Source organism: Amblyomma mixtum, chromosome 1 (genome assembly GCF_055824585.1).
Source record: "Amblyomma mixtum isolate Tamu chromosome 1, ASM5582458v1, whole genome shotgun sequence".
NCBI lineage: Eukaryota > Metazoa > Arthropoda > Arachnida > Ixodida > Ixodidae > Amblyomma > Amblyomma mixtum.
This window is the reverse complement of record NC_143012.1, coordinates 90,508,295-90,522,144: the sequence shown is the minus strand read 5'-3', so window position 1 is coordinate 90,522,144 and position 13,850 is coordinate 90,508,295. Positions and strand designations below refer to the sequence as shown.

Here is a 13,850-nt window from a genome sequence, read left to right as displayed (position 1 = left end):
TGTCTCAATGCGGGCCTTAAAGGGCAGCTGCACCACTTCTTGGTAATTTCGCAATATTCAAGGATCCAAATCTATATAGGCTGCAGGTAAAGCATGCCAAGTTTTTTTGCACTAGTCACGTAATCGACGATTGAATGTTGCGCTTCTCCTCAAAGCAATGGAGGAATGCGGAGAAGTTTAGTGTGACGTCACGGAGGGTGCAATTTGAAATTACCGCTGCCATCAGCCACACCCTGCATTGCCTTGCTGGATGCTGCCAAACAACGTTTGGCAGGCTTTGCCTTCGGTGGCGTTGATTTCTTTTTCCTTCAAAGCAGGCGTTTTTGCGTTTAAAACGTACCGATACCTTCGATGACGTCATCAGGCATCCCCCCACTTGCCGTTGTGATTACGTCACCATTTCAAGTGCTAGCCCTAAAGGACTGCGCCTGGTTTACCTGGAAGTTTCACACATTCGACCCTTTTAAGCTCATCGTTTTCTAAAACCTATGCACTTGCCCTTTAACGTGTACCTTTTTTTTGCAGAGGTTTTTTTTTTTGAGGGGGGGGGGTCAACTCATTGTACTGTAATCGCTCATAGCAGCCTGTTGAAGTATAGAGCCGTTCGTTATTGATTCACTGTTAGTATAGTTTGTGTGGCCGTTTGTCTGTATGCTGTTCTTTGTGTCTATGTTAGGTTGGAAGGTGATGAAGCTAATACAAGCAGGGTTTTTCGCACCTTTTGAAATCCTTCGAAATTCCTCAGGGATTTTAAAAATTGCGAGAACACCTGAGCTAGAACTGCGGGTGTATCAGAATTGAGCTGGGTTGACAGGCATGGCAGATGCTGAAGGCTTTTAGCCATCTTTGTTGCTAGATGGGGGACATTCAGTGCCAAGCATCTGTTGCTGGGACCCATGCTTGTGCAGTGTTAGCTGTGGGAAATATGCCTAGAAAGCAGCAAAACATGCCTTGGAGAGGGCTGCAGGGTGAATGGGGTGTGGAAAATACTGTTGTTGTGCCCCCCCTTTTGCTGCGAAAGCAATACTCCGACAGCTAACGAGACCTCGAGTGGCTGCCGTAGCTATGCTTACCTTGTTTCAATTGGTCGAAATGGTCGTGACATCACTGCACGCGAATTTCAAACGGTCAGTTGTACTTGGCTAGTGACCATGCAACCAATTAAAGGGATGGTGCAGTGATGCTCCAAGTGAGTGGCAAGTTAATTGCTTAATTAACCAATTAGCCTAATTAACTTTCCTAGTCAGACCAGATAAATAAATAAAACCGAGTAGGAAATTGGCCGGGCTGGGGAATCGAACCAGGGTATCCGGAGTGGGAGACGAGCACACTAACCACTCCGCCATGCCAGCTCGATGGTTTGGAATGAACAAAGTCTAGTGAATACGGCGTCTTTGTTCACTCCCATCTTCCTCCCTTCCCGTTGACAGAGACAGATACATTTCCTTTCCTCAAAGTTCATGGGCGTCCGGAAGGGAGGGCTAGGGGGGGCAGTCCCCCCCCCCCCCCCCCAGAATTGCGGATATTATTTGTGCACTAGTTCCTTTTTGGTGCTAACCTACCGCCGCTCCCATCCCCGGACATCGTGTGCCCCCCCCCTTGGAAAAAGTTCTGTCCTTGTTACGCCCTTGTCAAAGACCGATTTACCACCGAGCAAGGCGCACAGCCGAACGGGCGATGGCATTCTGTGGACTAGTCCACAGAATGCCTGTGGACTAGTCCCTGACAGCGTTGCCTGTCGCGTTCCACTCTTAGGGGCGAAGCTTAACATCTTAACCACACATCAGTGACACAAGCAGCAACACCCCGCTGAAGGCTTTCGCCTTACCGCACTTTAGGTCAACAAAGTGTCCCCCTGAATTTTTTCAAATGGTTCAGATATCGTCACTTACTCATTGCAAGGAAAAGCCTGTCAGTTTGTTGTTCCTGCCTCTCAGCTTTTGGATTGGGTGCTGTGGACACTTTCTAACCACTGACATTTGGCTGAGCATGTCAAGTGGCGCGCGAGAAATGCTGCTATACTGGGAGATAAAAAAAAACAACAAAACTGAACATTGGGGAGTTTAGTTCAAACTGAAAGGTGCTGAATTTAATTCTGAGTATAAGCTGGCTCCAGTCCAAATGCCCAGTCATCAAACTAGTGGAACTAATCTGAAAAGAAAAGGTGTCTGAACATTTCTGGGCCTAGTGAGAACTGTGCACACATTTTTAAACTTTGAAATGAAAGCAAAGAGGGAACAGCGGTTTTTCTCTTTTCCTGAAGTGCTGCCGCATTCTGTGGCTGTTTCCACACTGGTGGCATGTAGGAGCTGAAGCCACATGGTGCCATTTGTGAAAAGAAATCTCTTTGATTGTGATCGGCTCTCCTGTATTTATTTATTTCATTAATTTATTTAGACTGCTAGCCTCTTTCGAGGCTGCTGCAGGAATGGGTACATGTTGGTTTTCTTTTTTGGCTACATCATAAAAAAATTCCCAAAGAAGGCTCACACAACAGAAATAACATTGTAAAAGGGATAATCATGAGCGAAAGTTTCAAAATACATGACGCAATATTAAACAACACGAAATAAAGCACTGTGTGGAAAAAGATTTCTTCAAAAAAGTATGTGCAATGCTTGACAATAAACAATTATGACAGGTTACAAAGAAAACTGCTCAGAGATTCAGAGTTAACTACATTTGCAGGTAACATGTTCTGTTCCCTAATCGCTTGCAGAAAAAATGAATAACGAAAGGTGTCAGTATTAAATTTATGCTCTGTTAAATGCTGTGAGAATTTTTCGATAAAAAAACGCTCATAGATCATGCATATCCTTCTGCCACACGCTTATGTTCATTGACAGCTGGTTTTTGGCGTTTCCCAGGTGCTGAGTCACTTTATGCCACACCTGACGAGAAAGCCTTCCACATCAACTTGAATGTGATGAATGTGTGGAGAGCTAAGAACTACCCATGACATTAAAACTGAGTATCTCGTGGTGGGGATGATGCTAAGCACAATGGGATGTAATTAAACAAGCCTTTGTTTATTATGTCTCACTTTTGCAGGTTCTCATGACATCCACTCCATGCGGGACATGCGTGATGCCCTGGGTGCGTTGGGGCCGGTCGACGGACAGAACCCCGAACTCAACAATCTCACCGTCTCCATGACTGTGGCCCAGCCAGGTGACATCATCTTTCTCACCTCGGATGGCATCTCGGACAACTTTGACCCAGTCGTTGGCAAGTTTGCGATCGCCAAGAGGGGCCGCAAAGACGGCACAAACAACGCGCAGCAACAACAGCCGCCTCCGCCGCTGCCGGAAGTTGAGGCGCACCAGAGGCATGCTTTGACACTACTGCGGATGCAGGTATGACTCAAAACTTGGTGGGCTTGGTGTGCTCATATTTGGTGTGCTCATACTTGGGTGTGCTCATGCTTGGTGTGCTCATACTTGGTGTGCTCATACTGGTGTGCTCATGCTTGGAGTGCTCATACTGGTGTGCTCATACTTGGTGTGCTCATACTTGGTGTGCTCATGCTTGGTGTGCTCATGCTTGGTGTGCTCATGCTTGGTGTGCTCATACTTGGTGTGCTCATACTTGGTGTGCTCATGCTTGGTGTGCTCATGCTTGGTGTGTTCATGCTTGGTGTGATCATACTTGTTGTGCTCATATCTGGTGTGCTCATGCTTGGTGTGCTCATACTGGTGTGCTCATACTGGTGTGCTCATACTTGATGTGCTCATACTGGTGTGCTCATACTAAACTCGTATGAATTGAGACCACAAATTTTGTAAAAGCTTTACTGCGTCAGCAGTGGTAGTAAAGCACCACATATAACTGCTGTTTATGCTACTCTGTGATGAGTACTCTCATTCAGTGAGCCCATTTATTGTTCGATGTTGAGGACTGCTATAGGGGTGCCATGTTAAGTGTTCTTGCAATGGATTTTTTTTTTAACACAGAAAGGATAGATAGTGGTGTGGTATCGTTTTTACACTTCCACTTCAAGAATTACGGCGGTACAAAATGCACGAGACGAGACAGCACGACGATACAGGTGCCAACTTCTGTTTTTTCAGAGAATGAGGTGCATGCATTTGTACTACGCAGAACCACCCACATTCATTTCTTTCGGTGCTTAGCAGAAGCCGCCACTTATCAAACTAGTCTAGCGCGTTGGCACAGAAAATCAGATTCCGCCATATACAGGATAGTTGACAGATCGCTCACGCACATATCAGCCTTTTTTTTTGATGTGAAACGCCTCAAGCAAAACCCTCGCCTTTTCGTTCTTGCTCCTGCCCAGTTCTCTGCCTTTTTTCTGAGCGGCCCGGAGCACCTTATCTCTACTTGCCGTTCGCTTTTTCTACCTCTCGTGCCGAGCGCTCGACCCCGATGGCACTATGTCACCGAGAAGTTGGCTTCTTCTCGCAGCTCTTAAACTTGGTGGTTGAGTTCACTATATGCATGTTGACGAGTAGCAAAGATAAATAAAAAGATAAAGATGCTTGCTATACATTAGTACTTTAGTTCCGAATACAGCACAAGGTGCATTGTAAAGCAGATGCTTGGAGGAAAAGAAGTCTCATTATATTCGCGCAGGTATGGTAAATACAATCTTACTCAGCGCATCGCTACACTCTTTGGGTGTGTCCGCCACGGTGGCTCAGTGGTTACGGGGCTCGGCTGTTGACCCGAAGGACGCAGATTTAGTCGCGGCCGTGGCGGTCGAATTTCGATGGAGGCGAAATTCTAGAGGCCCGTGTACTGTGCGATGTCAGTGCACGTTGAAGAACCCCAGGTGGTGGAAATTTCCGGAGCCCTTCACTACAGCGTCTCTCATAGCCCGAGTCGCTTTGGGACGTTAAACCCCATAAATCAAACCAAATTCTTTTTGGTGTACTGAGTGAGTTAAGGGAAGCGTTTCATGTGAAGGGATGTGAACTTTGTGGCAATGTTCTCGTTTCTCTTATTTTTTTTCTGGAATGAGCAGGACTTGCTGCAGCAAGGCCTGTACCAGGGCGATGGCGCGTGCGCCACTGCCGAGGACCTCTGCGAACGGATGGTGGACTTTGCCACCAAGCTGACGGCGGCCAAGCGCCGAATTCTCGAGGATCCTGAACTGTACGCAGCCGACGCGGCGCCCGGCGAGGAAGCCCGCAGGCGGCGCCACCGTGCCGGTCCTCGGCTCGCCATGGTGCCCGGCAAGCTCGATCATGCATCACTCGTCGCCTACCAAATCGGCGGAAAACCGCGCAGCAGCTCCAATGCTCAATGGCGGCAGCAGCGAACCGCGACCAGCAGCAGCGGCACAGACGTGTACGATGGTCGAGAGGACCGCGCAAACCGGAATGTACCACCTGCTTTGGGAGAGTCGGACGACTATCCAGACAACCTTCCGTACGAGACGACGATCTGAGCTGTTGTGCTACGCTGCCCGTGGTGTACCTCAAGGGGGGAGCCTAGTCTTGAAAAAAAAAAATTTAATTAATGAAGTCACAGTCAAGAAATCATCAGGGAATATGTATTTTTGCGTGCTGATTCTAAATATGTCATTTAATTTCATGTAAAACCATTCCTTGAGCAGTTGCGTAATTTTTACGCATGTATTTTGTGAAGAACTTTGAAAAAAAATTTATAGCGGGAAACTTGCTGAAATGCATGCCACTGGGGTCTCTTGACACCAAAGAATGCAATAAGGGTAAAACTGTCTTCCTGGCTATCAGAACTTGAGTAATAGGGTACTGAAGCTGCCACCTCAGAAATGAGAAGAAAAGTGTGTATTCGTGTTTATGAAGTGCCAGCTTCAGTATAACTCAAGTTCTATGATAGCCGGTATGATGATTTTACCCTTATTGCATTCCTTGGTATCAGGAGAACCCTATGGGATACATTTCAGCGAGTTTCGCGCAGCAAATTTTCTTCCAAATTCTTCGCAGAATACTTCATAAATTCGCATAAGTGCTCAAAGAATTGGTTTACATGAAATTAAATGACATCTAGAATCAGTGCACAAAAATACATGTGCCCTGAATGTTTCATATTATGACTGGATTAATAAAATTTTATTTTCAAGACCAGGCTCCCCCGCCCGGAGATGGGGTGACAAGACCGCCAAGTGGTGGAACAGACTTTACGGACTGGACTGACTGCCTCCTGTGCTCCTCTCCACAACTGCACAGTCCTGAACACGCTTGGCTCACTCATTGTAGTGCCAGGCATGGCGTATACGTCATCGGTTTTTGCGAATACAGTTGTGATCACACCTAGAGGGAACACACAACTGATGCATTATCCAAGTGAAACTGGCAGTCATATTTTCAAGTTTTTGATTTTAAGAATTTGGCTCGCGTGGCATGTTCAGTGCCACATATAAATGCAGACTTTTAATTTCTGGTCCTTGACGTTTGATCTTGCACTGAAGTCAGCACTTGAGTCCCAGTTTGTTGTTTGCACTACATGTGATCACTACTGAATCACCGTGTTTAACAGGAGTGAAAACCTAGTTTACCTATGTTAAAAAAGATGACCAGTCGTTGGCTGATTTTAACACTGAGTTGGTGAACACAGGAGGTGGTGTGCCATTCCCTTCGAATGGGCACTAATATTTATGGCATTAATCTTTCCCCAGTCCATCACTGACAGCAACTGTACACTACTGCAGGAAGAATCAAAGCACCCGCCCTCGAGACAATCTAGGTATAGTACTGTACTCCTGACTCTTCACAGCAGCAGTGATGTGTACCTATCAGACCCAGGTGTTTGGAGATAAGGCAGCATCCAGTATTTTTGTCTGTGGTGTTGTGGGCGTGGCTATTTTCCCCAGTTGGACTCATATTCTGAAACCTTGGTGCTTGAGATTCGCTTGGAATGTGAATTACTTCCTTGATCTTAAAACCGCCTAACATTTAGAACATACTTGGCTTCCTGGTTGTTTGCAAGGAAGTAGTAACTGAATTATGATCAGGTTTAGTGGTGTCGAGGTTCAACCATACAAATGCTGACTGAGGTGAGCTAGATTGGCACCACCCTCCTGATAGGTAATCCATTTGGTTGTGTGGCGTCATTTGCTATCTGTAGTCACTCAAGCTGCATTAATACCGTAAAAACCGGAATATAGGTCGACCCCCCAACTGACCAAATTCTAAAAATGAAAAGAAATCTTTTTCAATGGCAAAAGTATCGAAAGACACCCTTACCGTGGAACAAATGCGACTCAACCGGCTGCACAATGGTGACAGTATTTATTTTCATTTAGATGCTGTTCGTATGTACACCCGGCTCATTCTTTAACACTATTGCGCGACCATCGACCCGCGTGCTTGTCAATGCCTTATAAACGGTGCTGAGTGGCGAAACAAGCGAGATACGCGCATGTGTACACATGCGCTTGCTCTCGCTTCTTTTGCCACTCCGTGATAAGGTGCTGACAGACACGTGAGGCAACTGTCGCGCGATACTGTTAAAGAATTGGCTGGGTGTACAGTACAGAGAAGGGCACGAAGGGCACAAGCGTTACTCCGAGTCATCAGAGTCGTCCGAACTCGAGTCGTATGACAATTGCTTCTCGCTGCCCACGTTCCATAGAGCATCATCCTTTGTGGCGTCTAGCGTGTTGCTTATGCTGCATTTTCTAAAAGACTTGTACACCATCTCTGCGGGGAGAGAGATTTCCACGCCGACAACACCCAGCTACAAACCAAAATAACTTTGGGACAACGGAATCGCAAATTGGTGGTGCCACAACGTTGCCACACCGCGCTGCTGCTGATGGCGATGGTGATGGAGGCTGTTGACTTCAGCCGCCCATTGTTACAAGATTTCCGTAGTTTTTTCACCAATGACTGGCATAAAAGATGGGGGTCGACTTTTTTCTATGGTGTTTTGAAAAAAGTTTGACCTATATTCCGGTTTTTACGGTATTTATTTTGTTTTAAGGGGGACACTGGTCTTGAAAAAAATATTTTTATTAATGAAGTCACAGTTACGAAATCTTCAGGGAATATGTATTTTTGTGTGCCGATTCTAAATATGTCATTTAATTTCATGTAAAACAATTCCTTGAGCACTTATGCACTTTTTATGCTATTATTTTGCGGAGAGTTTTGGAGAAAATTTGCTGCTGGAAACTGGCTGAAATGCATGCCATTTGGTTCTCTTGGCACCAAGGAATACAATAAGGGTGAAATTGTCTTCCTGCCTATTATAGAACTTAAGTTATGGGGTTTTGAAGTTGTCGCTTGAGAAATGAGAAGTAAAGTGTGTGTTCCTGTTTATGAAGTGGCAGCTTCAGTACCCTATTACTCAAGTTCTATGAGAGCCAGGATGGTAATTTTACCCTTATTGTATTCCTTGGTGTCAAGAGAACCCAATGGCATACATTTCAGCAAGTTTCCTGCAGCAAATTTTCTTCAAAACTCTCCGCAAAATACTTTCATAAAAAGTGCATAAGTGCTCATGGAATTGTTTTACATGAAATTAAATTACATATCTAGAATCGGCGCACAAAAATACATGTGCCCTGAAAATTTCATAACTATGACTAAAGTAATAAAATTTTCTTTTCAAGACCAGTGTCCCCCCTTAATGGGGTCTATCGTCTGTTTCATAAATCTTGCTGATTTGCACCATTGCATGTATTTGAAAGAGTGACACTTGCAGCAATTCATTGAAGTTGCAGACATCTTGCCTGTTCGAGACAGTGTGAGCACCATGCTCTCCGAGTGCTAGTTGATTGTATCCCTAGTGACTTGAGAATATGTTCCATGTGATAATCACTGACAGCCAGGACGTGTCCTTTGCACTGGAGACAAGAGGCATCTGTCTTACTATGCCTGCTATGTAAGGATTTTGCTTTGGATACTGGTAAAAGATACTGGATACTGGTTTGGATACTGGATACTGGTTCGGATACTGGAAAAGATACTGGATACTGGTTTGGATACTGGAAAATATACTTTGGATACTGGGGCTTCTCGGCTGCTGAACAGGTGTCACATCATCTGCTTAGCCTGCCAGATAGACAATAACCAGTTGGTTGGCAGATGTTCGCCTCTAATGAGACATCATATCATAGAATGGAAGCACACTCAAAAGGTTCAAAGTGATGTTGATGTGCAACCATTCCCCATCACGCTGAAAGTCTGTCATGTTTCGATGCCATCACTCCTTGGCTTGTGGTTGAATCGGTGTGCTGCTGCTGCGGAAGAAATGTGCCAATCACAACGCGGTTGTAAAATAGCTACGGCTGGTGCCACGTACACCTCCCCAGTTCGTCAGTGTCCCCGACGAACTTTTCGTCACCTGCCGCCTTTTTGATTGCATTGTCACCTTGTGTTCGTTCATGTGATTCACCACTGTGCAATCCACTTGTTGGTTAGGAGTGCTTTTGTGTGTGAATACTAGTATATTAGTGGCTTGTCGGTTCTCATAACAGACAAGACGGTGTGAGCTCAACTCAGAGGCTAGCAGAAATGTTTAGATGTCATGTAAATGGATAAGATGCCCTTTTCTCTCTTGCATCGCTGTTGTAAATGATTCACCTGTCTATGCTTATCCGGGCACTTTTAAAATCTTGACACTTCATCGAGGTGCCAACAGTAATGGAAGGGAGAGTGCAGGTTGGGCTGTTTTACACACATGGTCCGATTGCATGGTACCCTTTACAAGTCTTAGCACAGACTTGGCTTGAAAGACCGGCACTGCTACTGAAACCATATCCCAAAAGGATCCCGTTCAAACTTCATCACTTCGTTGTGGCAGTTATTCTTCACACACGCGTTATCCGTCCATGACTCGCAAAATTCATGCTGCTGCCACGTCTGATTCGACAAAATTGAGTGCCACATCACCGGGATGATAGACCACCTTTGTGCATTTGTATATTTTTTTTCTTGCAAACTGCAAGGACTACTCAATATTGGCGATGCATCAGATGCTGACTTCAAAGATTTATGATTTTTTTGCTATTTTTAAACTTTTTATTACTGCCAGCCTTGTTTAAGTTGCTTTAACCATCAATGATTGATGCCCAGTAAACTAGGTAGGCTTCAGTATTTCTATATTTCTTGATTTTTATCAGTTTTCTTTTTTTATATATATATATATAAGAAGACAGCTGCTGGCCCTTGCAGTTGAGTTTGATACTCTGTTTTGCATTTCATAGAAAATTTATTTCAACCATAGCAGTTGCATAAGGGAATGGAACTTCACGAGGATGATAAATACGAGCACTAAATCTCTCTGCTTTGTGCCGAGTCACATAGTTGTGCTGAATCGCACAGTACAGTGTGTCGAATCAGGCATCTCTGAAGCTCTTGCTAGCCTAGGACGTTAACTGAGTTTACGGAGCGCTTTGCATGTCCGACAGGCTTAACTGTAGAGTCATGCTTTCTGCCAGTGTCGCGATTTTTCCTGGCAAGATATATCTAGATAGAGATCTCATCAGAGCAGAAGGCTCATCTCCCACAACTTTTAGGGTTAGGATCCCTTTCTGATCAACCCATTCTCTGCCATCACGTTGGCATTTCTCTCTTCAATATCTTTACGCTGTAGCCAATTTATCGAGGTGATTAGTAAGGAAGCAGGTACTGTATTAATAGATCGCAAACTCCTGCTGCAGTGTTTCGAAGCTGTTAGTCACTAGTTATTAACTTCAAGCAAAAGTTGAGGTTTAGTGGGCTCACAGTCAAGCAGAACTGAATATAGGCGTTCGAAGCATGGAAATGTGTTGTGACATGCAATTTGCTTCAGGTAGTTCTTTTAGCCTGGGATCTCGCAAGTCACCACTTCATATTAGGTGCCAACTAGTATGCTAGCCAAATGGGACTTTCTCACAACCAAGTGACACGGTATTCATGACGACTTGTTTTGCAGCTGTGTGGTAGCATTAAGTTATATATTGACCGTAGGTGGGTACATTGCTTGAAATTTCACTAACTTTCATTTAGTACGCCAAAAAAACTTCATATTCCTAATTTTTTTTTCACTTCTTATTCCAATGAATTATACTTCGTTTCAAACATAGCAGGCAACGCTGCCAAAGCTAGCGCGCCTGTTCGCGCAGGCCAAGTCCGCACGTAAAAGGTAGTTCGGCATACAACCAAAGCGAACACAAACATATTTCGTAGCGACAAATCTTAAGTGCCGTGACTGGCACCTCCTGGACTTCGTTTTACCTCCTGCCACATTTTCATCCTGCGGGTTGTCGAGATTTTGAGAAGCAAAAAGTACGCGTGGCGGTATGATACGCGGTTCGTAGGGCGAATCGCTTCTACTAAATCTGCACCCAAAAAGTAGTGAACTCTCCATGAAAATTGTGGCCAGAAAGCCCGAACACTGAGCGCCTCACAGCTTCGACCGTGAATTTCAATGCTACCACATCTTTTTATACTGCTCTTTGTATTTGTCCAAACAATGATCGGAGTTTCGAGTAGAACGAATAAAAAGTGGCGGAGTAATATGGTTTTGCAGACGCACTACTTCAGCAACCTCCGCAGCTTTGCCTGCTATGTATGAAATGGAGTGTAGTGGCCTTCAGTCAGTCAAATCCAGTGGTTATGTCTGGCACAGTCTTATAATGCCACTGATCGTCAATCATTTTACTCCAAATAAGGTTTGTTTACTTAGAATACTATGTCCATAGCATTGTGAAGGTTTTTTCCATCCGACCTTCATATGCATATTCATATTGTGGTGCTCAGTGATGACCTGCACTAATTTGTACAGCCCCATCAGACACCACATTGTGGATGCTGCAGTTTTAAGTTCTTTTATAATTGCGAAGCGATTATCTTGTGGCGCCGAGAGGTTATGAAGGAAGACCTAGAGCTTGTTTGTGAGAAAGCGCGGCTGCCCGGTTTGAGCTGAATCGTTGACCAAAGCTGGGCATCTTCACTTGCTTCTTTACTGATAAAATACTCCAATTTGCCGTTGTGCAAAGCCTGGCCAACAATATAAGACACTGCCCGAGAATTCAACATCCGTGCATTTTGTGGTCGAGGCTTTTTGTGCTGAAGCGGTGACACTCTCCCGCCGTGTATGTAAGGAAGGCCCAGAAAAACCACCTAACTTCACACACACCACAGCCAAAGTACAGAGGCGAATGCCAAAGATAGTGACGTATGCGAGGAGGATCATTTTACGAGGAGGAGGATCCCATGATGCATTTCTGCTGTTGATGCCGGAGCTTTTGTGGTTGTGTGTCTGAGGATCTTATCGAATTTCGGCGACTTGCCAAGTGGAGTGATTGCTATCTGTCCTTACTGTAGGCTGTTGTTGCTAGCACATACGAGAGTACCTTTCTTAGAGCCCTCACTTTTGGTGCCTTGTCGATCACTGTGCAGAGTTATGCAAGACACATTTGCTTTCGAGTGAACCTTCCTACTCATTTACTTGTAGTGCCGGATACATGCCTATTTTGGAAGCATTTGCAAAGTTTTCGTTTTTTTTTTTGCAATGAAAAGATTTATATATGTATGTGTGGTTTCACTGTTTTTAGTTGTCGCATTTGAATGCAGAGTGCGCTGTTCAAGGTGTGTTGAATATTTTCGTTTCGTTTTTGTTTGCAGATAAGAGTGGTGTTAGAAAACGAGGACGTGCGTCTTTGTGAAACACAGCATTGTGACTTTGCTGCTTCCAGGTTCTTGTTTTTCGTCTATGCTTTTAATAACGCTGCCCTGTTTTTGTTGGTAACTCAACTTTTACGTGCACATTCCACACCACTGACATGTACAACCGTCTGTGCTTAATTGTGATGGTTTTGCTAGTTTACTGACGTCAGTGAGAAGGTGAGCTTAGAGCTCTTTAATCATACGAGTTCTGAAACATTCCATTGACCCCATTTTCAAAACCAAGCTTGTGGCTTAGTTGCAACTCAGGCTATGAGAGACACCGTAGTGAAGGGCTCCGGAAATTTCGACCACCTGGGGTTCTGATGTCAGTGCACGTTAAAGAACCCCAGGTGGTCGAAATTTCCGGAGCCCTTCACTACGGTGTCTCTCATAGCCTGAGTTGCTTTGGGACGTTAAACCCCGATAAACCTAAACCAAAACCTGAAACCCTTAAAAAAAATTAAAGGGGGGGGGGGGTTGGATTTCATCACCACCTGTGGAAATTAACTTCTCAGAGCTCCTCAGACGTTGCAAGGCACTTTTTATAGAGGCTGAGTTGTGTGCTCACTGTTGAAAATTGGCCACTGAAGGCGCCTTTATTTTAAGCTGTAGTTTCACGCCCAGTATGATTAAAGAGCTTTGAGATGTAGTAGAGTAATAGAGAGAGGCAACTATTAACCATGAAGCTATCTGGACAGATGGCCTGTGCTATGCTGTAGTGCGCATTTTTGAAAGTGCTTAGAGCTGTGATGTGTATACCGGTCTTTGAGCGGAAAGGAAACGAGAGAGGAGGATTTGTGCGCCAGAAAATGGCGCCTGTATAGTTTGTTGTGGCTGTTTCCCACCCCTTTGTGTGATAAAACCGCTTGCCACTTTGTTTGCAGGTGGTGGCACAGTGGTGCGGATTCCCTACTGTGTGTTGATTTCCAAAGCCGAAATAAAAGAGCAAGCATGGCTGTGCTTGTTTTGAGCATTCTTCATGTGCTTGCATGCGATGACGCTGGTAGAAGAAAAAATAAAGATTCGATTAAATGGCTGCATACAAAATAATCTAAACAATGACTGAAGCTTAGTTTTGTCTTGTTTTACTGTCGGAGAAGTTCATGCATTGCAGGTAGGATTCATTGATCAAGTAGGTAGGTGCTATAAGAACAAACTGGGATTGTTTAAGGGTGGATGCGGCCTTCAACACAAGGGATTTTGATAAAAATCGTTTTTCATGCTAGTAGTGCTCCTAAAGTAAGTGTA

The 13,850-nt window shown here is 44.7% G+C and overlaps 1 protein-coding gene across 1 annotated transcript in view; it reads left to right on the top strand.

Annotated features, from left to right (window-relative positions):
- LOC149367173 (PP2C-like domain-containing protein CG9801) overlaps positions 1–8,074 on the top strand; it is a 32,790-nt gene extending 24,716 nt beyond the window's left edge. Inside the window, exons 7-8 of the mRNA XM_089554434.1 lie at positions 3,052–3,356; positions 4,985–8,074. Of these exons, the coding sequence (XP_089410560.1) occupies positions 3,052–3,356; positions 4,985–5,410 (731 nt within the window). The 3' untranslated portion in view covers positions 5,411–8,074. The remainder of the gene's footprint in view (positions 1–3,051; positions 3,357–4,984) is intronic.
- The last annotated feature ends 5,776 nt before the right edge of the window (positions 8,075–13,850 follow it).